Below are 24,026 nucleotides of genomic sequence, written 5' to 3'. Positions count from 1 at the left end.
GCACGACAATGCCCGGCCTCAGGTGGCGAGAGTATGCAGCCAGTTCCTGGAGGATGCAGGAATTAATACTACTGAATGGCCCCCACGCTCCCCTGACCTAAATCCATTAGAACACCTCTGGGACATGATGTTTCGGTCCATCTGATGCTGCCAGGTTGCACCTCAGTCTTTTCAGGAGCTCCATGATGCCTTGATCCAGATCTGGGAGGAAATACCCCAGGACACCATCTGTTGTCTCATTAGGAGCATGCCCCAACATTGTCAAACATGCATACAAGCACATGGGGGCCATACAAACTATTGAGTACCATTTTGGATTGCTGCAATGAAATTTCAGCAAAATGGACTAGCCTGCTGCATAATTTTTTTTCTTTGATTTTCAGGGTGTCTTTGAATTCAGCCCTCTGTAGATTGGTAATTATAATTTCTATCAAATGATGTGTCATCCTTTTAGTCCTAACACATTACCCAGTCCATATCAGTATAGATATCCAGTATGATATTTTTCCCCACTGAGATCTGTTGTGTTTTCAAAGTGTCCCTTTAATTTTTTGAGTAGTGTGTATGTATATATATATATATATACACAGTATCTCACAAAAGTGAGTACACCCCTCACATTTTTGTAAAGTTTTTATTATACCCTTTCATGTGACAACACTGAAGAAATTACACTTTGCTACATTGTAAAGTAGTGAGTGTACAGCTTGTATAACAGTGTAAACTTTCTGTCCCCTCAAAATAACTCAACATACAGCCATTAATATCTAAACCGCTGGCAACAAAAGTGAGTGCACCCCTATGTCAAAATGTCCAAATTGGGCCCAAAGTATCCATATTTTGTGTGGCCACCATTATTTTGCAGCACTGCCTTAACCCTCTTGGGCATGGAGTTCACCAGAGCTTCACAGGTTGCCACTGGAGTCCTCTTCCACTCCTCCATGATGACATCACGGAGCTAGTGGATGTTAGAGACCTTGCGCTCCTCCACCTTCCGTGTGAGGATGCCCCACAGGTGATCAGTAGGGTTTAGGTCTGGTGACATGCTTGGCCAGTCACCTTGGAGGTGTGTTTGGGGTCATTATCATGTTGGAAAACTGCCCTGCGGCCCAGTCTCCGAAGGGTGGTGATCATGCTCTGCTTCAGTATGTCACAGTACATGTTGGCATTCATGGTTCCCTCAATGAACTGTAGCTCCCCAGTGCCAGCAGCACTCCTGCAGCCCCAGACACTCCCACCACAATGTTTGACTGTATGCCAGACACACTTGTCTTTGTACTCCTCACCTGGTTGCCGCCATACACGCTTGACACCATCTGAACCAAATACGTTTATCTTGGTCTCATCAGACCACAGGACATGGTTTCAGTAATCCATGTCCTTAGTCTGCTTGTCTTCAGCAAACTGCGGGGTATTTTGTGTATCATCTTTATAAGAGGCTTCCTTCTGGGATTACAGCCATGCAGTCCAATTTGATGCAGTGTGCGACGTATGGTCTGAGCACTGACAGGTTGACCATTCACCCCTTCAACCTCTGCAGCAATGCTGGCAGCACTCATACGTCTATTTCCCAAAGACAACCTCTGGAAATGATGCTGAGCACGTGTACTCAACTTTGGCCGACCATGGCGAGGCCTGTTCAGAGCGGAACCTGTCCTGTTAAACCACTGTATGGTCTTAGCCACCATGCTGCAGCTCAGTTTTAGGGCCTTGGCAATCTTCTTATAACCTAGGCCATCTTTATGTAGACTAGAGCAACATTTCTTTTTTTCAGATCCTCAGAGAGTTCTTTACCATGAGATGCCACGTTGAACTTCCAGTCCAGTGACCAGTATGAGAGACAGAGAGCGATAACACCAAATTTAACACACCTGCTCCCTATTTACACCTGAGACCTTGTAACACTAACGAGTCACATGACACCGGGGAGGGAAAATGGCTAAATGGGCCCAATATGGACATTTTCACTTAGGGGTGTACTCACTTTTGTTGCCAGCGGTTTAGACATTAATGGCTGTGTGTTGATTTATTTTGAGGGGACAGCAAATGTACACTGTTATGCAAGCTGTACACTCACTACTTTACATTGTAGCAAAGTGTCATTTCTTCCGTGTTGTCACATGAAAAGATATAATAAAATATTTACAAAAATTTGTGTAGTGTTTATGGAAGAAAAAAAAAAAATGAGGGGGTGTACTCACTTTAGTGAGATACTGTATATACACGAAGAGTCAGAATGGAGAAAAACATTTTTTTCTAGAGCTCTTCTTTAATATCCACAGTATATCTGATGGTTGATTATGAAGTTGCCCAGGGTTGTAAGCTAATAAAAAGCAGCTGTACCTTACCTTGTAAGGAATAAATCATCTGTGCAGACCACAGTGATCTGCAGCACTGACCACAAACCACAGGAACATGTGTGTGATCATACATTTGAACTGTACAGCCGCCACTCCACAAACCGCACATTATGGTGAGCAGGGAAAGGCTATATAAATATGGTATAGTTATGAAAATAAAGGAGCAAGCATTGCAGGATAAGTTTCATCAATCCAGTCAAAGTATTGCTTGTTTTTTTTTTTTTTTTCGTTTGTAAACTTATGCCTAATAACTGTATTATTTCTTCGTAGTGCCAAGATCTTTGCTCAGTACAGAGAGCTTCTTGCACCAGGAACAGAACAGCTTGCTGTTTTTGGCGCCAAAATTACCAATTTTCAATGGGTTAAATTAGTGTTAAAATCTGGAGTTAGGATTTAGGATTGGAGATATGATTTAGGATTGGAGTTAGGGTTTAGGATTGGAGTTAGGATTTAGGATTGGAGTTAGGATTTAGGATTGGAGTTAGGATTTAGGATTGGAGTTAGGATTTAAGATTGGAGTTAGGATTTAGGATTGGAGTCAGGGTTTAGGATTGGAGTCAGGGTTTAGGATTGGAGTCAGGGTTTAGGATTTGAGTCAGGGTTTAGGATTGGAGTTAGGATTAAGGATTGGGGTTAGGATTAAGGATTGGGGTTAGGATTAAGGATTGGGGTTAGGATTTGGAATTCGGGTTAGGATTTAGGATTGGAGTTAGGATTTAGGATTGGAGTTAGGATTTAGGATTGGAGTTAGGATTTAGGATTGGAGTAAGAATTTAGGATTGGGTTTAGGATTTAGGATTGGGTTTAGGATTTAGGATTGAAACTAGGATTTAGGATTGGTATTAGGATTTAGGATTGGGTTTAGGATTGAAATTAGGATTTAGGATTGGTATTAGGATTTAGGATTGGTATTAGGATTTAGGATTGGAGCTAGGATTTAAGATTGGAGTTAGGATTTAGGATTGGGGCTAGGATTTAGGATTGGAGTTAGGATTTAGGATTGGAGTTAGGATTTAGGATTGGAGTTAGGATTTAGGATTGGAGTTAGGATTTAGGATTGGAGTTAGGATTTAAGATTGGAGTTAGGATTTAGGATTGGAGTCAGGGTTTAGGATTGGAGTCAGGGTTTAGGATTGGAGTCAGGGTTTAGGATTTGAGTCAGGGTTTAGGATTGGAGTTAGGATTAAGGATTGGGGTTAGGATTAAGGATTGGGGTTAGGATTAAGGATTGGGGTTAGGATTTGGAATTCGGGTTAGGATTTAGGATTGGAGTTAGGATTTAGGATTGGAGTTAGGATTTAGGATTGGAGTTAGGATTTAGGATTGGAGTAAGAATTTAGGATTGGGTTTAGGATTTAGGATTGGGTTTAGGATTTAGGATTGAAACTAGGATTTAGGATTGGTATTAGGATTTAGGATTGGGTTTAGGATTGAAATTAGGATTTAGGATTGGTATTAGGATTTAGGATTGGTATTAGGATTTAGGATTGGAGCTAGGATTTAAGATTGGAGTTAGGATTTAGGATTGGGGCTAGGATTTAGGATTGGAGTTAGGATTTAGGATTGGAGTTAGGATTTAGGATTGGAGTTAGGATTTAGGATTGGAGTTAGGATTTAGGATTGGATTTAGGATTTAGGATTGGGGTTAGGAATAAGGATTGGAGTTAGGATTTGGAATTCGGGTTAGGATTTAGGATTGGAGTTAGGATTTTGGATTGGAGTTAGGATTTAGGATTGGGGTTAGGATTAAGGATTGGGGTTAGGATTAAGGATTGGGGTTAGGATTAAGGATTGGGGTTAGGATTTAGGATTGGGGCTAGGATTTAGGATTGGGGCTAGGATTTAGGATTGGAGTTAGGATTTGAGTTAGGATTTAGGATTGGAGTTAGGATTTAGGATTGGAGTTAGGATTTAGGGTTGGAATTAGGATTTAGGATTGGAATTAGGATTTAGGATTGGTATTAGGATTTAGGATTGGAATTAGGATTTAGGATTGGAGTTAGGATTTAGGATTGGAATTAGGATTTAGGATTGGAGTTAGGATTTAGGATTGGAGTTAGGATTTAGGATTGGAATTAGGATTTAGGATTGGAGTTAGGATTTAGGATTGGGGTTAGGATTTAGGATTGGTATTAGGATTTAGGATTGGAATTAGGATTTAGGATTGGAATTAGGATTTAGGATTGGGGTTAGGATTAAGGATTGGAGTTAGGATTTGGAATTTGGGTTAGGATTTAGGATTGGAGTTAGGATTTAGGATTGGAGTAAGAATTTAGGATTGGGTTTAGGATTGGGATTAGGATTTAGGATTGGTATTAGGATTTAGGATTGGTATTAGGATTTAGGATTGGTGTTAGGATTTAAGATTGGAGTTAGGATTTAAGATTGGAGTTAGGATTTAGGATTTAGGATTGGGGCTAGGATTTAGGATTGGAGTTATGATTTAGGATTGGAGTTAGGATTTAGGATTGGAGTTAGGATTTAGGATTGGAGTTAGGATTTAGGATTGGAGTTAGGATTTAGGATTGGTGTTAGGATTTAGAATTGGAGTTAGGATTTAGGATTGGGGTTAGGATTAAGGATTGGAGTTAGGCTTTGTAATTCGGGTTAGGATTTAGGATTGGAGTTAGGATTTAGGATTGGAGTTAGGATTTAGGATTGAAATTAGGATTTAGGATTGGTATTAGGATTTAGGATAGGTATTAGGATTTAGGATTGGTATTAGGATTTAGGATTGGTATTAGGATTTAGGATTGGTGTTAGGATTTAAGATTGGAGTTAGGATTTAAGATTGGAGTTAGGATTTAGGATTGGAGTTAGGATTTAGGATTGGAGTTAGGATTTAGGATTGGATTTAGGATTTAGGATTGGGGTTAGGATTAAGGATTGGATTTAGGATTTAGGATTGGAGTTAGGATTTAGGATTGGAGTTAGGATTTAGGATTGGAGTTTAGGATTTAGGATTGGAGTTAGGAATTAGGATTGGAGTAAGGATTTAGGATTGGAGTTAGGATTTAGGATTGGGGTTAGGATTAAGGATTGGAGTTAGGATTTAGGATTGGTGTTAGGATTTAGGATTGGAGTTAGGATTTAGGACTGGAGTTAGGATTTTGGTGTTATGTCACATTTCTGGTTTCTAGATAAGTTTTAAAGTTGGATTTTGGTCATATATAAAACACAAGTAATGCAGCTTTGTATTCTTTAATTTATTTGTTAATATATTACTAAATCAAGGCAGTGTAAGTTCCTTAACTTGACTTGGTATAAGCCTATTTAAGTCCTGGTAAAGCAGAGTTTATGGAGGGTGAGGGAGAAGCAGCACAAGGAGACAAATATATATGTACAATGCAAAGAGCATGCTTGATAGTAGGAGAGAGCAAAGTGACAAGGGGATTAGCTAATCAGTGTGCTGCTTTTTTTGTCACTGTCTGGTCACAGGGTGGGAATGGGGGAGGGGAGGAGATTTTTAAGTGAAACAAAGATGACAGCAGAGAAAGATCAGCCCACCTCCCCTGCCAGACCAGACTGTGCTTTATGACGGACCTGTGTAAATCTCAGGACTCTTTGGTTAAAAGTACAAATCATGTTAGCCGATAAAACTCATATATAGATTGTATGTGTATTTACTGTAGCGGTTTGCCTAGAGTTCAGATTTAGGCTAAATTTTAACATAGGCTAGGTTGAGGTTGGGGGTTAAGTTCAGGGATCATGTTAAACACTTCAGCTCCCAAAGATTTATGACCAGACCTTTTTTTTTTTTGCGATACGGCACTGCGTTATTTTAACTGACAATTGCGTGGTTGTGCAACGCTGTACCCAAATAAAAATGTATGTCCTTTTTTTTCCCACAAATAGAGCTTTCTTTTGGTGGTATTTGATCACCTCTGCAGTTTTTATTTTTGCACTATAAAAAAGACTAACAATTAAAAAAAAAAACAATATTATTTACTTTTGCTGTAAAACATACCCAATAAAAAATGTAAAAAATCTAATTTCTTTATCAATTTAGGCCAATATGTATTCTACTACATTGTTTTGTTTAAAAAATTACCAATAAGCGTAAATTGATTGCTTTGCGCAACAGTTAGAGCATCTACAAACTATGGGATATATTTATGGAATTTTTATTTATGTTTTTACTAGTGATGGCGGCGATTAGCAACTTATAGCGGGACTGCAACATTGCGCCGGACAAATCGGACATTAAGTTACACTTTTGACACTTTTTGGAGACCAGTGACACTAATACAGTGATCAGTGCTAAAAATATGCACTGTCACTGTACTAATGACACTGCCTGGGAAGGGGTTAACATCAGAGGCAATCAAAGGGTTAACTGTGAGCCTAGACAGTGCATGGTTGCTGTGTAGAAAGTGCTTTTACTAGGTGAAATCATTGATCCATGTTCCTGCTTTGCAGAAACACAGGATTCATACCTTTCCTACTGACAGAACGGCGATCTGCCATGTTTACATAGACAGACTGCCATTTTGCCTGTGTCCCGAAGGATCGGCGGTTCCCGCAGATTGGCTCACACTGTGTCCATTCACAGCGGGAGTGGGTCGCCAGCAGCTCGCGTGCGTGACCCCGAAGTGCAGGATCACGTATTAGGTACGTGATCCTGCACAGGAGAGCTGCCTTGCCACCATATATACTAGCCCCCCTTACATCAGAGTCTACAGAGCCCCCGTTACATCACAGTCCACAGAACCCTCCTTACATCAGAGTCTGCACAGAGCCCCCTTCCAGTGTCCGCAGAGCCCTACATCAGAGTCCACAGAGAGCCCCCCTTACATCAGAGTCCGCACAACCCCCTCTTACATTAGAATCCACACAGAGCCCCCCTTACATCAGAGTCAGCAAAGCCCCCCTTACATCAGAGTCCACACAGACCCCCCCTACATCAGAGTCCCCACAGCCCCCCTTAGAGTCTGCAGAATTTCCACTTACACTGTAGGGGGGGGGGCTCTGTGGACTTTAATGTAAAGGGGAACTCTGATTTAAGAGTAACTCATGTAAGGGGTGTTCTGGGAACCCTGACTTAAGGGGGAATTCTCCGGTGTAAAGGGGAACTCTGACGTAAGGGGGTCTCTGCTCACCAAAGCCCCCCCCTTGCATCAAAGTCCACAGAGCACCCCTTAAATTCATTTTATATGCTGAGAGGCAGGAGAGAGGGTGAGCTTACTCATCCCAGGATGGAGGCTCAGGCACAGGCGGCCTGCAGCTTTTCTCTTCTGGGTTTAAATTTCCCGCCCACACATCCCCGGGGAGTGTGGGTGGGGCAGACACAGGAGGAAAAGGGCAGGAAAAGGAGGCGCAGATAAGCTCTCTCTCTCTCCCCTCTCCTGTCCGTGTGGAGAGAGGGGGGGTGGGGGAACTGTCAGCGCCGGCTCTGAGGCTGAGCTGTGTGTGAAAGAGATACACAGCTCAGCCCTGCAGCCATCAACCTCCATCTGCTGGAGGAGACACTGTTATGGCCGCACAACAGGAGGTAAGCGGCGGCCGCGGCCTGTGGTCGCCCTGTCCAGGCCGCGGTTGCCGCCTACCTCCAGTTGTGCGGCCATAACAGTGTCCCAGGCTGCTCAACAGGCCACAGCGCGGGTGGCCTCAGCTCACTGGGAAAATGCCTGGTCTGCCCTATAGCCAGTCCGGCCTGTGGGATCAGTCAGCCCTGATGTATGCCTTCCTCCTTCAAAACTCTTCTCTTACCTGCAGGATAAGAATAGAGGGAATGCATATTATTTAATTGCATTGCACTGGCCCAGGCAGATGCTGTACTCAGACCTTGTCAGACTCCTGGTGAATTCTGCTTGGACTCTCCAAACTCATCTTATCTTCACAGATCTTCTGTTCCAAAGACCAGTTTACCATCTGCTTCTCAGTTGCTGGCTTTACCAGCTGAGATGTCCAAGTCCAAGTCCCGAAAGATACCAACATACCTGATTTGGTTGTCCCTATGCTTTTGTAACATAGAAAATTGTCTTCTCGCAAAGTCTATTTTTCATGGAAAAGTCAATTTCCAATGGTTTGAGGAAAGGATATTCAATTCCAGAGAAGTACTCCATGGAACGTATTCTGTCTTTTCTTCCTTTTGTTCAAAATCAACATTTGACCTTGAGTTCCATCAAGGGTCAAATCTTAACCCTAGTAATTCTTTTCCAATCAGTGTTCTTCTGTCTATGGTTTCTCACAAGGTTGCCTTTTCCATTGGCATCACCTCTGCAAGGCAAGTTATTGCGTTAGTAGCCTTAACCTGTAAAGAACCTTTTCTTGCACAATACAGACAAGATTTTCCTGAGATCTTGGGTCTCTTTTCTTCCTTAGATGGTTTCTCCCTTTTATCTTAACCAGAACATTGTTTCTATGTCCTACTCCACAACACCAAGGCGATTTCCTTAATGTGGGTTCATCTCTCATCTACAGCTTCCTTTAGACAGCACTGTCCAGACTGAGGGTCAGGGGGTCCAGCAGTCTCATAGGCCAGTCAGAGTAGAACGAAAACTCTTATCACAAGGTTTAACTAGTACTCGCCCAGACACTGATAGAAGTCACAAGACTGCTATATACTGCTAAAGGTATTTAGCAGTTTATATTTACTAAAATAATTGCATTTCCATATTATGTGTACTGTGGGAGACCAGATATAGTGAATGCAGGCTCCTGGGTTTAGTAACACTGTCATGAAAAGAAAGTCTAATAGCATTGGAAAGATATGCCCACTAATGAAACAGATGAATGTGCCACCTTCTTAGTTGCTCACAACAGATTCTGACATATAGAGGCACAGAGAAGAGAAGAATCGTATTGGATAAAAAGTATTTTATTAAAAATAGTTAAAAACAATCAAAACTCAAAAGCAAGTAAAGTGCTTAACCCAAAAGCTTCACACAACCCACAATTTTATTAAAAATAGTTAAAAACAATCAAAACTCAATAACAAGTAAATTGCTTAACCCAAAAGCTTCACACAACCCACAATTCCAATTTGTGGGTTTGCACAATTTGTGGGTTTGCAGCCGCCCCTCTGTGTATGGCTGCTGTGCTCTGCCTGACAATTTTTCTAACAATAGACATGCTTTCAAAAACCAGTAAGGGGATGTTGTTCTAGAATGTGTAATGCTGGCATACCAAATATATATGTACGATATTATGAGAGCTTTAACATAAATATATTTTTAATTTTTCATGTTTTAATAGCAAACAGATGAAATTTGGCGTGAAATGCGATGGATCATGGATGCTCTTCAGTATGCAAGGTATAAGCAGCCGGTTGCTGGACTGCCAATAACCAGGTTTCTCGATCTTACGGAAGAGCAAAACCAGAAGAAAAATAATTCCACATCCTCACACCTGGACTGTCTGCCATCGCCTTCACCGTCACCTGAAATGCATCGCAGGAAAGCTGTAAGCGGTAAGGTTTCAGCAGACAAGATGAAAAGTGGGTCAGTCCGTCAAAAATGTATATTTCAGTTTTTGGTGGATGTGCTTAAACTATCCAATAGCTTCTTGTAATCTCTCCGGTGCAAGTCTACCTACAGTGCCTTGCGAAAGTATTCACCCCCCCCCCCCCCTTGAACTTTGCGACCTTTTGCCACATTTCAGGCTTCAAACATAAAGATATAAAACTGTATTTTTTTTTTTTTTTTTGAAGAATCAACAACAAGTGGGACACAATCATGAAGTGGAATGAAATTTATTGGATATTTCAAACTTTTTTAACAAATAAAAAACTGAAAAATTGGGCATGCAAAATGATTCAGCCCCCTTAAGTTAATACTTTGTAGCGCCACCTTTTGCTGCGATTACAGCTGTAAGTCGCTTGGGGTATGTCTCTATCAATTTTGCACATCGAGAGACTGAAATTTTTGCCCATTCCTCCTTGCAAAACAGCTCAAGCTCAGTGAGGTTGGATGGAGAGCGTTTGTGAACAGCAGTTTTCAGTTCTTTCCACAGATTCTCGATTGGATTCAGGTCTGGACTTTGACTTGGCCATTCTAACACCTGGATATGTTTATTTGTGAACCATTCCATTGTAGATTTTGCTTTATGTTTTGGATCATTGTCTTGTTGGAAGACAAATCTCCGTCCCAGTCTCAGGTCTTTTGCAGACTCCATCAGGTTTTCTTCCAGAATGGTCCTGTATTTGGCTCCATCCATCGTCCCATCAATTTTAACCATCTTCCCTGTTCATCCAGAGTGATCATGGGCCTCTTGGCTGCATCTCTGATCAGTCTTCTCCTTGTATGAGCTGAAAGTTTAGGTCTTCGTAGATTTGCAGTGGTCTGATACTCCTTTCATTTCAATATTATCGCTTGCACAGTGCTCCTTGGGATGTTTAAAGCTTGGGAAATCTTTTTGTCTCCAAATCCGGCTTTAAACTTCTCCACAACAGTATCTCGGACCTGCCTGGTGTGTTCCTTGTTCTTCATGATGCTCTAGGCGCTTTAAACGGACCTCTGAGACTATCACAGTGCAGGTGCATTTATACGGAGACTTGATTACACACAGGTGGATTCTATTTATCATCATTAGTCATTTAGGTCAACATTGGATCATTCAGAGATCCTCACTGAACTTCTGGAGAGAGTTTGCTGCACTGAAAGTAAAGGGGCTGAATAATTTTGCACGCCCAATTTTTCAGTTTTTTATTTGTTAACAAAATTTTAAATATCCAATACATTTTGTTCCACTTCATGATTGTGTCCCACTTGTTGTTGATTCTTCACAAAAAAATTACAGTTTTATATCTTTATGTTTGAAGCCTGAAATGTAGCAAAAGGTCGCAAAGTTCAAGGGGGCCGAATACTTTCGCAAGGCACTGTATTTGTCACTTTACATGGGGGTCCTATGTTTCCCTGCATAGCTGGGTCATTAGCAGAGAGATCTAGGTGCTGGAACTTCCAAGAGATAAAAAGCCATTGCTTGAGTCAACCCAACACAGACCAACCATAACCAAATGAATAGCTTTTGGTGGACTGATTGCTTAAAAATATTTGTGCCAAAGTTCTGTGCATTTATTTTGTGCTGGATTTGTGTTGAATGCTATTACAATAAAACCCGATCATGTTCCTATTTTAGGTAGAATTATCAGTTTCAAACGTTCCTGCTCACTTAAAGTGAGGCATTAAAGGCCACACAACTCTCCATCACCACAACTTAAGGTGCTTTGTCCCATGACCTCATCCAATCCTGCCACTATTCCAAGCAAGGAAACAATACAAGCATGCCAATTCTGAATTTCTGTGCTGCTTCCAAAGTGTCCACAGCAGCAGGAAGCAACTCAGAGCCCAGAAGGTAACAAGTTTGTCTCATGCTGCCCTCAGAGGGAACTGGCTGAGATTGTATTTCAGTTATACATTTAAGGCAAAAGCAGCCTTGAATAAAATCATTATACTTGAATCCCAAAGGCAGTACTAAAGTATAGCCCAATTCAGAATAAAAACTAAAATTAAAGACCAATTGTAGTTTAACTCATATGATACAATTATGGTGCAGGGAAATACAGCTTTTTTAATGTCTTAGCTAGACATTATAAAGGATGGGCCTCTAGTGGGTAACGTAAATTGGAAAATAATGGGGTACCATCATCCTTACAATGTAAATATTGAAGAACTGAAAGGCACTCTCCAACGTGTCCCCATAAAATAGGAAGATGGACTATCTCAGTACCAAAGCATTGACAAAATCATAATAAAAGATATATTTTTATTAATACAAAATATAAAAAAGTAAGTATCCAGATACAAAAGTAAAAACAACAATGACCTATTCAAACCATATGTTGTTGAACAAGATTGCCTCTAGTTCTTCATTACTTAGCTAGACATAGATGGGGTTTTTTTTTCAGCCAGGGTGCTGAACACAAGCAAGGTAGATGGAGAAATCCCTCTCCCTGACTGAAACATTGTATTCTAACTGCAGAACCCACAGCTTTTAAGCCCCGTACACACGTACCGATTGGCGGCCGAAAGATCGGCCGTCTTTTGTCCAGGGCTGTCGTGTCTGTTGAAAACTGCAAAAGACTGCACACAAATTTTGTCGGCTAACAACAGCCGACTGCAGAAGTGATGTCATGTGATGGTTAAATTTCCTTGTCTTTTTTATTTTCTGAGCATGCTCAGTCTTGCAAATCTGCTGTCTGTCGGCCGAATTCTGTACTGACTGGCGAACAATCGGCCGTTCTGATGTTGGCCAACAAAAATTTTAATGCCTGCACGACAGATTCTGTTCGGCCGAAAATGCACTGCCGGTTGTCGGAAGCATCATACTGACAAGCCTACAATCGGTCGTCGGCCGAATATTTACGGCCGACAATCGGTACGTGTGTACGGGGCTTTAGAACACATTGATCACTGCCTGCAGCTGCTAATCAAGAAACGTTTCCAACATTCTTCCTTGATCAACTTTTGTCAAACAGGAATGGCCACACACTTATCGAAATAGCTAGTCCCTGCTTAACTGGTCAAATTGTGGTCCATTCATAGCCAGCTTTACTTTTTTAGGTTTTATACTGAGCACCAGTGTAAAGCCATCTTCCTGGTGCAATAGCCTTCAGGTAAGAAGAAAATAGTTGGGTATAGGGCGCTCTTGGCAAAAAAGACTCTCCAAAGATCATAAAGTTCAAAGTCTAATACATGATGAAGACAAGGAAACAGCAGACAGGTGTCTTGATATGCATATCAGCAACACTCCAATAGAGAGAAGCAAATTCTGGTAGAAAACAGAACACAAAGAAGGCGCTTCTAAGTGCAGTAAAACAAGACTTTAGCCCAAAAACGGTTTAAAATACAAGAGGTGATGTAAAAACAGGCTCATCAAAAGCGAGAGGTTCTCCCTTGAATGTCCTAGCAGTATCCCCTCTGACGTCATATTCGGATGCTTGTGTTCTCTGCTGGCCAGAGATGTATAGTAACGAAGTAGAACTACTTCACTACTGTACTTAAGCATTGAAAGGGGGCACGCTGTGGTCACTCTGCATATAAGGGGGCACGCTGTGGGCACTCTGCATTGAAAGGGGGCACGCTGTGGGCACTCTGCATTGAAAACTACATAACACAATACTTGTATTTTTACTTTCAGTACTTGAGTAGTAAATTTTAAAATAAACTACTTGCAATACTTAAGTACAAAAAATGTTGAATACTTTAGTACTTCTACTCAAGTCACTTTTTGATCGAGCACTTCCACTTCTACTCAAGTCACTTTTTGATAGAGCACTTATACTTTTACTCAAGTCACTTTTTGATAGAGCACTTGTACTTTTACTCAAGTCTTGGTCTCTAGTACTTTATACATCTCTACTGCTGACTCCAGCAGCATGGCGGCTCCTCCTGCTTGCCTGACAAGCCGCTCCACACCGCTGGCCAGCTTGCAGATTCGCTGCTAGGATATTCAGGTGAGAACCTCTCGCTGGGCGTCCTTTTCTATTTAGATGAGCCTGTATTGTACATCAGCTCTTAAAACTGTTTTAACATATTTTGGGCTAAATAAAGTCTTGTTTTACTGCACTTAAGAGCATTTTCTTTGTGTTCCAGGTAAGAACACTGTTCTCTGAGTGGAAACAGTGATATTTCTCTAAAAGTTTGAAACAACTCCTGCTGAATACTGTACAGTCAGTAAGACTCATGCTACCTGCTGATTGTAAAGCTCTCAGTCTCCAATCAGATTCCGAGCAATCATTTTTTAGATATAAAATCTGACAGGAGGTTATAGCCTTCCCCCTATTCAACTTGTTTTACGTCTGGTGAAATCATTCTCACTATGACAGCAAGTGAGCAATACAACATTATAACAAAAAGCGTTCCCAAATCTGCACTCAGGTTACTGGAATATCATGAAAAGCAGCTAACACAAAAATTCCTAATAGCAAGTATAAAAAAGATTAAAACACAAAAGTGCTGCGCAAATCTATATATGAATTAGTGTTGTTTTGCAAACACATCCAAACAGCAATTATTGTGAACAAATAAATTAATACAGAAAGTGCCTACAAAAGCAATAAATAAAACAGTCCAAAGTGTAACACAGTGCAGGAATTGTACGCACTGTATAAACAGTGACGATCTCTGAGAATGTCATCTAATGACATCTTCTAATGAACAAGTAAGGATCTCAAAATGACAATTAAAAAAATAGTCCAAAGTGTAACGCTCTCAGTGTAGGAATCTGTGTATCCAGTGTATTAAAAGGAGAAACCAATCCTGGTATTAGGAATGGCCATTGCTTCTCTCAGTACAAGATGGCATGGCCACAAAAACAAAGCATAAACCATAATGCAGTATTATAAAAAAAACAAATAATTTATTAAAAGTTAAGAAGTGTGCATCCACAATATCAAAGAATAGGTACTGCTCATCAATTTCTGAAATACAAGCAAGGAAACTCCGATCCGCTGGCTGCTGTGCGTGATGACGTCAGCACATCTGGCTGCCTCCTATGGATTTCATCATTAGATGACTTCATCTGGGGCTTATTAGAGTGATGTCCATCACACACAATATGTAGCAGCAATTTATATGGAATTTCCCTGTCATTAATGCTGGACTTAAAAGCATTAAAAGCATTGCTGGAACTCTAGGAAGCCATCTACTGTGCCTAAAGCTAATGGACTCGCCTCGGTGTACTGATATTGTACACAGACGCCATATAGTGTGCCAAGAGATAACAAAATCATCCCAAAATGCTTGTAATACTCACAAGCAATAAAAAGTTATATAAACTGCTGTGCCTAGTAAAAGTAGAATCTGCAGACAATTCAATTAAAATGGTACAAAAAGCTGCTGACACAATATTGTGGAATAAACACTATAATAGACATAAAAAAGATATGGTTCAGCGCTAAATAATAAATTAAAAGAAGCTGAATGGTGGGAGGATTGGTGGCAGATTTCCAGTTGCGTGCCAATGCTAGACGGGCCGCAATGAGTATGTGGGTCAGAATGTTATGCGTCCACCTGGGCCATGCTTCGCACTTTTGTGTTTTACCAGATAGCATTGCAAGCCTGAAAGGTATTCCCATCCCATTTTTTGGTTGGACACACACTTAAAGCAATTGTAAAGTCTCATTCTTATTCCTATAAAAATAACAAATATGTTAAACTTGTTGCAGTGGATTTGCACAGAGCAGCCCCTCCCTCCTGTTGAATTCCCCCACAGCAAGCAGCTTGCTATAGGGTCCACCGAGCTGAGTCACAGCTCCCTGTGTCCATTCAGACACAGGGCCCCGGACCCGGCCCCACCCCCTCTCTCTTTTGATTGGCTAGCTGACTCTGACCGACAGCAGAAGCAGCTTGATATATGCCTGCTGTACCATGCATTAAGATGACAAAACCTTCTGACTTTACAACTCCTTTAAAGTGGTTGTAAAGTCAGAAGGTTTTTTTTTTATCTTAATGCATTCTATGCATTAGGATAAAAAGCTTTCTGTGCATAGCACCCCCCCTCAGCCCCCTAATACTTACCTGAGCCCCCTCTCGATCCAGCGGTGTCCACGAATGCCTCAGCCTTCCGGGACTCTTCCTCCTGATTGGCTGGAACACAGCAGCAGCGCCATTGTCTCCCTCTGCTGTCAGTCAAACTCAGTTAGCAAATGAAGAGATAGAGAGGGGCGGGGCTGAACCACAGCTCTGTGTCTGATGAGATATCCGCAGCTCGGGTGCCCTCACAGCAAGCTGCTTGCTGTGGGGGCACTCAACAGATGGGAGGGGCCAGGAGCTCCAGCCAGGGACCTGAGAAGAGGAGGATCCGGGCTGCCCTGTGCAAAACTGCCGCACAGAGGAGGTAATGCTGGCCATACACTAGCCGAAATATTGGGCGAACTCCTTTTCGAAAAAAAGAAAATCGGCCGTGATAGCAGATGATCGTGCCATCATGTAATGACCGAATCTCGAAAGATAAATCGTTCAAAGGACATAATTGAATCCGTTTTTCGTTTAATTTGTCACATATGCCTAGTGCAAACAGGTCAGCCGAGAAACACGTTAACCTTTCAATTTACCGTTCGTTTATTGTTCGGTCAGCGGATTTTCAAAACTGTTCCTTTGATTGTTCGGCTCTGAAAAGTTAAAAACGATTTTCTATTTGTGCCCATTAACTGGACGAAAAATGAACGATCGGACCAAATAACAGATTTTCGAATGATCTTTCGGCTAGTGTATGGCCAGCATAAGTCCATGACGAGTCCACTTAAGTCCATAAGTGATCATATTCCCTTTGTTCTCTGCTGCATAAGAGCTGGGGGGAGGAGAAGCAACAGTACATTGAGCTTCCCAGTGAGAGGCTATGCAGAGTGGGTGTGTCAGGACAAGTATGATCATTGGAGAAGGGCAGGCTGAGTTCCCAGTAGAGCCAGAGAACTGACCATGTTGTGCTCTTCTGCTTAGTGTGGTCCTTTTTTAATAGAAAAGTAGGGGGACTGGCAGGAACACCAGGGATTTCACACAAAGGAAGCAATACAAAGCGAACAGGAGACTTTTTCATTCAAGCACATGGTACAGCAGGCACATATCAGGAATATGAATCCCTGGGGGTAACAAGCACTTTAATACAATAGTCAAAAAATGAAACATTGAGCAAATAAAAATCAGAAACGCTAAGCAGATAAATGTTACAGTAATAATTCAAAATGTTTGTCCATTGAAAATACATTATAGCTTCCCTTTCAGGACAATGCCCTCCTTCATTTTTTTTTTTTTTTTAATCAGTTATTTTTAGTTCTGTAACAATCATTAAATTTTTATACTGATAAGTGTTCATTAATTGCCATTCTCAGGAAATCAGGCTGTAATCTAGGTTCACTGACACTTTCAATCCCCTTGATTCATTTAGTAGAAGTGTTTAGCAATCCTGGACCTTAATCCTCCAATTTCCCCCAATCCCACATCTCATGCACTAATGCTGTAATGAAGAATAACACTCGGTAACTGCAGTGTATACAGCAGACATTACATGCTTTGCCACTTCAAAGGAGCACCATTTACCACTAAGTCACTTTAACCAGAAAACCACTAAACGACTAAGTGAAAACTCTGCCAGCCGACCAGGACAGGTGGGGGAATGGGAGTTTGCGCAATCAACGTTTCAGGATTTGTGAGTTTTTGGAGGTTGGAATTGCAGCGACAGTCTGTTTTCAGCTAATTCCCCTGGGACCTGTTTCATAGGAATAAGTAAGTGAATGTTATTTTCTTCTTTAAAAGGAACAACAGGCGGTGTCAGTGTCTAATTGTCACTAGTTCAGGGAAATGTATAATGTCTCTACATAGTTCATGCTTAAATTGAAGTTATATTACAGTTTCATCCTAAAGTATACCTGTCATGAATGGAATTCAGGGGCTGTTTGCTTACTCCCTTAGAAAAGTTTTCCGACCTGGAATAAATAGAAAGATTAGGAAAATCAGTGAAAGAAGTCCTGTGTATATGTTCAGTGATTGGTTAGGGATGGAACAAAAATGAAGGAAGAGGGTCAATATGGATATGCTTGTTTCTATGGTAAAAAGATGGGAAATGCTTTAAAGACATCCCTGGTACAACTCAGTTGAGGGGGGGGGGGGGACCAGTAGTGTTTGGCTGGCAAGAGAAGAGGAGTCCAGCCTGTCTAGTTGGCTCTCCCGATAAGGATGCTCAGCAGGGTGGTGGCTCCAAAAGACATATGAACATTCCCCAACCTACTGCATGACTGCTATTCTCTTGGCACCTTTCCTTGCTCATCTTCATTTTGCCACATTTTGTAATCCTGGCTAGAGATGGGTGAATTGTTCGGGCCCAGCATGGGTTCGGCCCTAAACAGTGCCCCCATAAACATGGGGACGTTGGTGCTTTGGGTTGGGGGAAGACAGAGCCCCCCTGTCCCAAAGCACCCCCTAAATGTTGAGGGCATGTGGCTTGGTATGGTTCAGGGGTGGCACTCGCTTGCCCACCCCCCTTTCCTGGCCTGCAAGGCTGCATGCTCAGATAAGGGTCTGGTATAGATTTTTGGGGGGACTAAGCTGTTTTTTTTTTTTATTTAATTTTGGCACGGGGTTCCCTTTAAAATCTGTACCAGACCCAAAGGGTCTGGTATGGATTGGAGGGGGACCCCTACACCATTATTTTTACATTTTTGTATTGCCGTAAATGGCCTGCAGCCGAGAAAATCAGTTTAAATGTCAGTTTTTTTCTTAATATATGTCAGTTTTACTGCAGCAGGTCCTATACACTGTACAGATACGCCACTTTACAGGCAGACTAAGGGGACTCCCCAGGCACTATATTTAAAGGAATTTTTCATTTTTTATTGTTTCACTTTAAGCATCATTAAAATCACTGTTCATTTGCAACTCCTATGCAATAACTTGCCTTCAAAATGGGGGCTTTTAATTTTTCAAGTTCAGGCCCCATAGCTTTAATAGGGTTTGTGTCCAAACTTTTTCCATTTGCGGGAGTTCTGGTGCGAACCGAACCAGAGGGTGTTCGATCAATCACTAATCCTAGGCTTCTAGTCCAGCTCTGCGATAATAGACCACCTTCAGGAAAGTTACAAATGTTTTTCTGCTAATCGACCCCTGAACTATTGTGTTCTTAGAGTTGTAACACAGCTGCTTGGGAAGAGAAAAAGAAGAGAAAAGTTTGCTGTGTCGGTGATCACAAAAATAATGCAGTTTTTAGTCAATCATAAACTCCAACTACAGGCTCACAAACACCTTTCTTTGCCTAGCTATAAGCTATTTAATGTTTTATCAGGTTTGTTGAACATTCAACACTATAATGAGTGTATACCCTAACAACCGTTCTGTGATTCTTTTCTGTTGCCTGTGATTTAAGGGCAGTGGGTTATTTTTCCCACTTTTACTCCACTTGTTTGCACTTTTAAGCCCTGGTTCACACTTATCATGCGACTTATCATGTGACTTGTAACACGTAAAGTCGCATGACAAGTCAAAACACATTAATTTCAATGAAATGCTGTCTTAATGTGACTCAAGCGACAGCGAAAAAAATGACGGCGACGAAAAAAGGTTCTTGCGCTACTTTTCTGCTACTTTGGTTGGACTTGAGTGTCAAAGACTGCAATGTTAAAGCACAAAAGTCACATAGAGGTCGCACAACTTTGGGGTCGGAGCAGTGGGCCTCAATCTGGTGTATTCTGTATTCTGAAAAAAAATGTGTGTAACATTTCTTCATCAAGATCACTTGCAGGAAGCACAAATTACAACAATCAAATAATTTTGACTATGGTACAACAAAAATGATAAAACAAGAGTAAGAAGCTCAGCTATCATTTAGGACATTTAATGTGACAGCAAACTCTTTGACAGTTAACACTCCTTACAGCTCGGCACTCAAGGTGGCTGGAAGCTAGCAAATGAGGGAGGCAAGCTTTCCAAAATACCTGTAACTATGTAATCAGGGCTGCTGTTAGAAATCGCGGGGCCCCTTACAGACTACCTGAGGCAGAGGCGTAACTAGAAGCTTCAGGGCCCCGGTGCAAGAAACCATGAAGGGCCCCCTGGACCCCTGGCGCCCTGGGCCCTTTACTCTAGTTGCGGGGCCCTTTATTACGGTGAGGGAAGGGAGAATTCTGAAGGGGGGGGGCAGCACAGAAGGAGGGGACCAGGGGAGCACACAGGGGCCCAGAGACAGCAGAACACAAGTATACTGGATAGGAGAAGTGGCGGGGGCAGCGTACAGAGGAACTAATCTCCTCCATTTTCCTCCTGCAGCTACAGAAGGAAAAAGGAGGACAGTGATTTCTCTACATGCTGCCCCCGCCGCCCCTCCTATTCAGGTGTACAGGGGAGCCACATGGGCCCCCTTGAGCATGGGGCCCGGTTGCGATTGCAACCCCTGTAGTTACGCCCCTGACCTGAGGGGCCCCCCCAAGAAAGTATTAAAGATATATTTAGCTAAAATTACAACAAAATCACTATTATCAGACACAGATATAACATAACTCGTATAATTCCTGCTAAATCTAAAAAAAAAAACTATGTTAAATAAAAAAGATGAGATGAGAAAAATATACAGGCTGGGCAGTTGGAGCTCAGTGATCAGAGAGACAGAGAGAGAGAAACAAAGTTACAATTTACAAATAAACTCCTGAGCAGAGATAAGTTCTGGGAGGGGGCCACACAAGGGAGGGGGATTAGTGAGGGACGACTGTCTCTTTCTCAACAGATAAAAGCTGATAGCAGGGAGAGGGACAGATCAGATTCAGGTGCTGGAGGAAGATTTCTGTTATTGTTGTCCATCACTAATCCCCCTCTCTGTGTGGGCCCCCCTGTGTGCTCGGGCCCCCTACAAGAGGGCTGGTGGTCCCCCCCTATCAGCGGCCCTGTATGTAACTAGCCATAATGTAAAAAAAAAAAAAAAAAATGACTACTTTCCCTACTGAGCTCTTTAACATCATATTAAAAAAAAAAAAAAAAAAGAATAATAAAAATTTAAAAAGCCAATATTATCCACTTGTTTTTTTTTTATATATTTTATTATTTTTTTTATATACAGTAAACCATATTATGTACTATTATTAGCCTTTGAAATTCTGTATTTAATGGTGAAAACAGAGCTTGCAGAATTTCCCTGAGCTTATTTGTGTTTCAGGAAAGTTGGTGGTGTTTGTACATGGTTCTGCACACCTCAAGTTGTTTGCTTTCTAGTTCCTTGATGTGGTTTTTGTATGTCATTTCTATAAGCTGTGGATTCTATAGATATTCTCTTGCTTGTTTTGTGTTATTGAATCAAAAGCTTTGCTTTTTCCTTTTTTTGTGAATATATACTGTATATATTCACACACACATACACACCTTTTAAGTATGGAGTAAAAAGGTGGCTATTGCAATAAAAAACTGCAATAGGGGTACCTGCAGGGTTGACCCAAGACGTTGTGCTGCCTGGGTCCAAGAATTAAATGCTGCCCTCCCACCATGCCAAAAAAAATCATGCCCAATCATGTGTCCCTGTGCAGATTTTAATGTGTGCAGACAGACAGATCCTCCCAATCATCAGACTTACCGAAATCCCGGACTCCACATGCAGACAAATTCTCTCCCATCCCTGGACTCCTCACACAGACGTCACCACCGGCACCCTGAGCCACCTCTGCACTGTCAGGGTGAAAACAGAAGACACGCGGGGGTGGGGGTGGGGCTGTGTCACAAGAGGTGAGCAAAGGGACAGGAGGGGGGGGGGCAGCGCCACAGGAGGGGTGCAGCATCACAGGAGGAGAAAACAGGGACAGGTGGGGGTAGCATCACAGGAGGTGGGCAGAGAGACATGTGGGGGGCAGTATCACAGGAGGAGGGCAGTGGGACAGAAAGGGGCAGCATCACAGGAGGGGGCAGAGGGACAGGAGGAGGGCAGAGGAACAGGTGGCGGGCAGCGTCACAGGAGGCAGGCAGAGAGAGGGACAGGTGTGGGGCTGCCTCAAAGGAGGAGGGCAATGGGACAGGAGGGAAGGCAGTGTCACAGGCGGGGGCAGAGGGACAGATTGGGGGCAGTGTCACAGAAGGAGGGTAGATGGTCAGGTGGAGGGCAGCGTCACAGGAGGAGGGCAGATGGACAGGTGGGGGTAGCGTCACAGGAGGAGGGTAGAGGGACAAGTGGGGAGCAGTGTCACAGGAGGAGGGCAGCAGAACAAAAGGTGGCAGAGGGACAGGTGGGGGGCAGCATCACAGGAGGTGGGCAGAAGGACAGAAGGGGCAGAGGGACATGTGGGGGTAGCGTCACAGTAGGTGGGCAGAGGGAAAGGAAGGGAGCAGCTTCACAGGAGGTGGGCAGAGGGACAGGTGGGGGGCAGGGTCACAGGAGGTGGGCAGATAGCCAGGTGGGGGTAGCTTCACAGGAGGAGGGCAGAGGGACAAGTGGGGAGCAGTGTCACAGGAGGAGGGCAGCGGGACAAAAGGTGACAGAGGGACAGGTGGGGGGCAGCATCACAGGAGGTGGGCAGAAGGGGCAGAGGGACATGTGGGGGTAGCGTCACATGAGGTGGGCAGAGGGAAAGGAAGGGAGCAGCTTCACAGGAGTTGGGCAGAGGGATAGGTGGGAAGCAGCGTCAGAGGAGGTGGGCAGAGGGACAGGTGGGGATCAGCGTCACAGGAGGTGGGGGGCAGAGGGACAGGAGGGGGGCAGAGGGACAGGACAGCGGAAAAACTCTCCAGCATCTGGTCATCAGGCAGAGGTGGGTGGTGGGGCTCGTGCAGTCCCAGTTAGGGAGGTGAGCTTGGGGTGGTGGTGAAGAGGTGCTCATAGGCCAGGGGTGCAGTGGTCAGGAGGCAGAGGGTATCAGGCAGGTGTCTAACTCTAATGCCCTGTGCCCCCTGCTCACCTCTGATCTTGGCTCCACCATCCTCCTCCCTGCTGCCTTCAGTCCTGTCTGAATCCCGCTCCATTCAAGCAGCAGGGTGGGCACTCTGAATGCATCATCTTCCAGCCATACACCTGGGGGTTGGGCTCCCCGCTGCTCAAATTAGGAGCGCTCCGCTCCTATCTTATCTATGGGGACTGGCCTCCCCCCTGCTAGCTGTGCCAATGGTTGGGTGGGCAGGGGATACTGTACAAGTGAAGGGGCATGTTACCACTCTGCTGCCCCATATTGGCGCCCTAAGGCATGGGTGCAGTGTGTCTCAGAGCATGTCTCAAATTAATAGCTGCCTCTGCCACCTCTCTCAAGTGCCGCCTGGGTCCAATGGACCCAGCGGGACCCATGGTAGGGCTGGCCCTGTGTATCAGGTTGAAAAGATTGGCCAATAAGGAGGGCAATGACTTCCAAGCTCCCTCTGGTGCGGCTGCTTCTAGGCTCATGATGTTATGAGGCCCACACAAAGCTACATTCTGTCTGTTTGCTTTAGCCAATGGTTACACAAGACATCCTTTTGGATGTGACCATCTGATTAATTTTTATGACAGGGTACAGATACAGAATTAGGTTGCCAAACCTTCCTTCCTCACAGAATATTCAGAAATAATAAAGGGTCTTTAAAACCTAGTTACACGGGGGCCGGTGTTTACAGCAGTCGGTCTGACCCTTTAGTACAACGGCTCCACCTGAACTCTTCAGTTTTTTCATTCAGCCTGCTAGGTTGAACGTAAAGAAAAAATTAATAGTGTGTAGCAGGCTTAAGCCCCGTACACATGTGCCGAATGTCAGGAGGCAACGTCTGGTTAAAAAAAAACAGGCCAGCATTCGGCCCCTAAGTATGTTCGGCTGGCTGCTGTTGGACGCGTATGCTGGAAAACCAGCAGCCGACCGACTCCAGATCAGCGCTCTCAGCCAATGGTGGAGAGCGCTGATCAGAGTAATCTGGTGAGGGGAGCCTGTCGGAACACAACAGCTCAGTGGGGGAGATCGCTGAACTAACCTCGCATGGTTAGTACAGCGGCTCCGACCAGAGCTGTCAGCTTTTTCCGTGCAACTTGCTGGGTTGCACGAAAAAAAAAACTGTTTTTGTGTTCCCGACTTTAATCCTTCCCTGCTCTAATCAAAACTAAAACAAAGTTAAAAAGTTTTGACAGCAGCTGAGCCTCAGGTAGTGATTGTAATCACATTACCTGATCTACAGACGACCTCTGGAAGGAGCATTTATATATGTGTTTATATGCAAAGAGTGCCCTCCACCGCAATGTCACAATCCCGCTATAAATCGAAGATTGCCGCCATTACTAATAAAAAAATAAAAAGTCTAAAAATCTATC

General features: G+C 43.1%; 1 protein-coding gene across 1 annotated transcript in view; it reads left to right on the top strand.

Moving 5' to 3' along the window:
* The window catches only part of ANKFN1 (ankyrin repeat and fibronectin type III domain containing 1), a 556,552-nt gene that overhangs the window by 494,593 nt on the left and 37,933 nt on the right, over window positions 1–24,026 (top strand). The window contains exon 16 of the mRNA XM_082271748.1: window positions 9,558–9,771. Within this exon, the coding sequence (XP_082127874.1) occupies window positions 9,558–9,771 (214 nt within the window). The remainder of the gene's footprint in view (window positions 1–9,557; window positions 9,772–24,026) is intronic.

The sequence above is a fragment of the Pelophylax lessonae genome (genome assembly GCF_965119305.1).
Source record: "Pelophylax lessonae genome assembly, chromosome: 11".
NCBI lineage: Eukaryota > Metazoa > Chordata > Amphibia > Anura > Ranidae > Pelophylax > Pelophylax lessonae.
The sequence above is the reverse complement of the archived record's forward strand: the minus strand, read 5'-3'. Positions and strand labels throughout refer to the sequence as shown.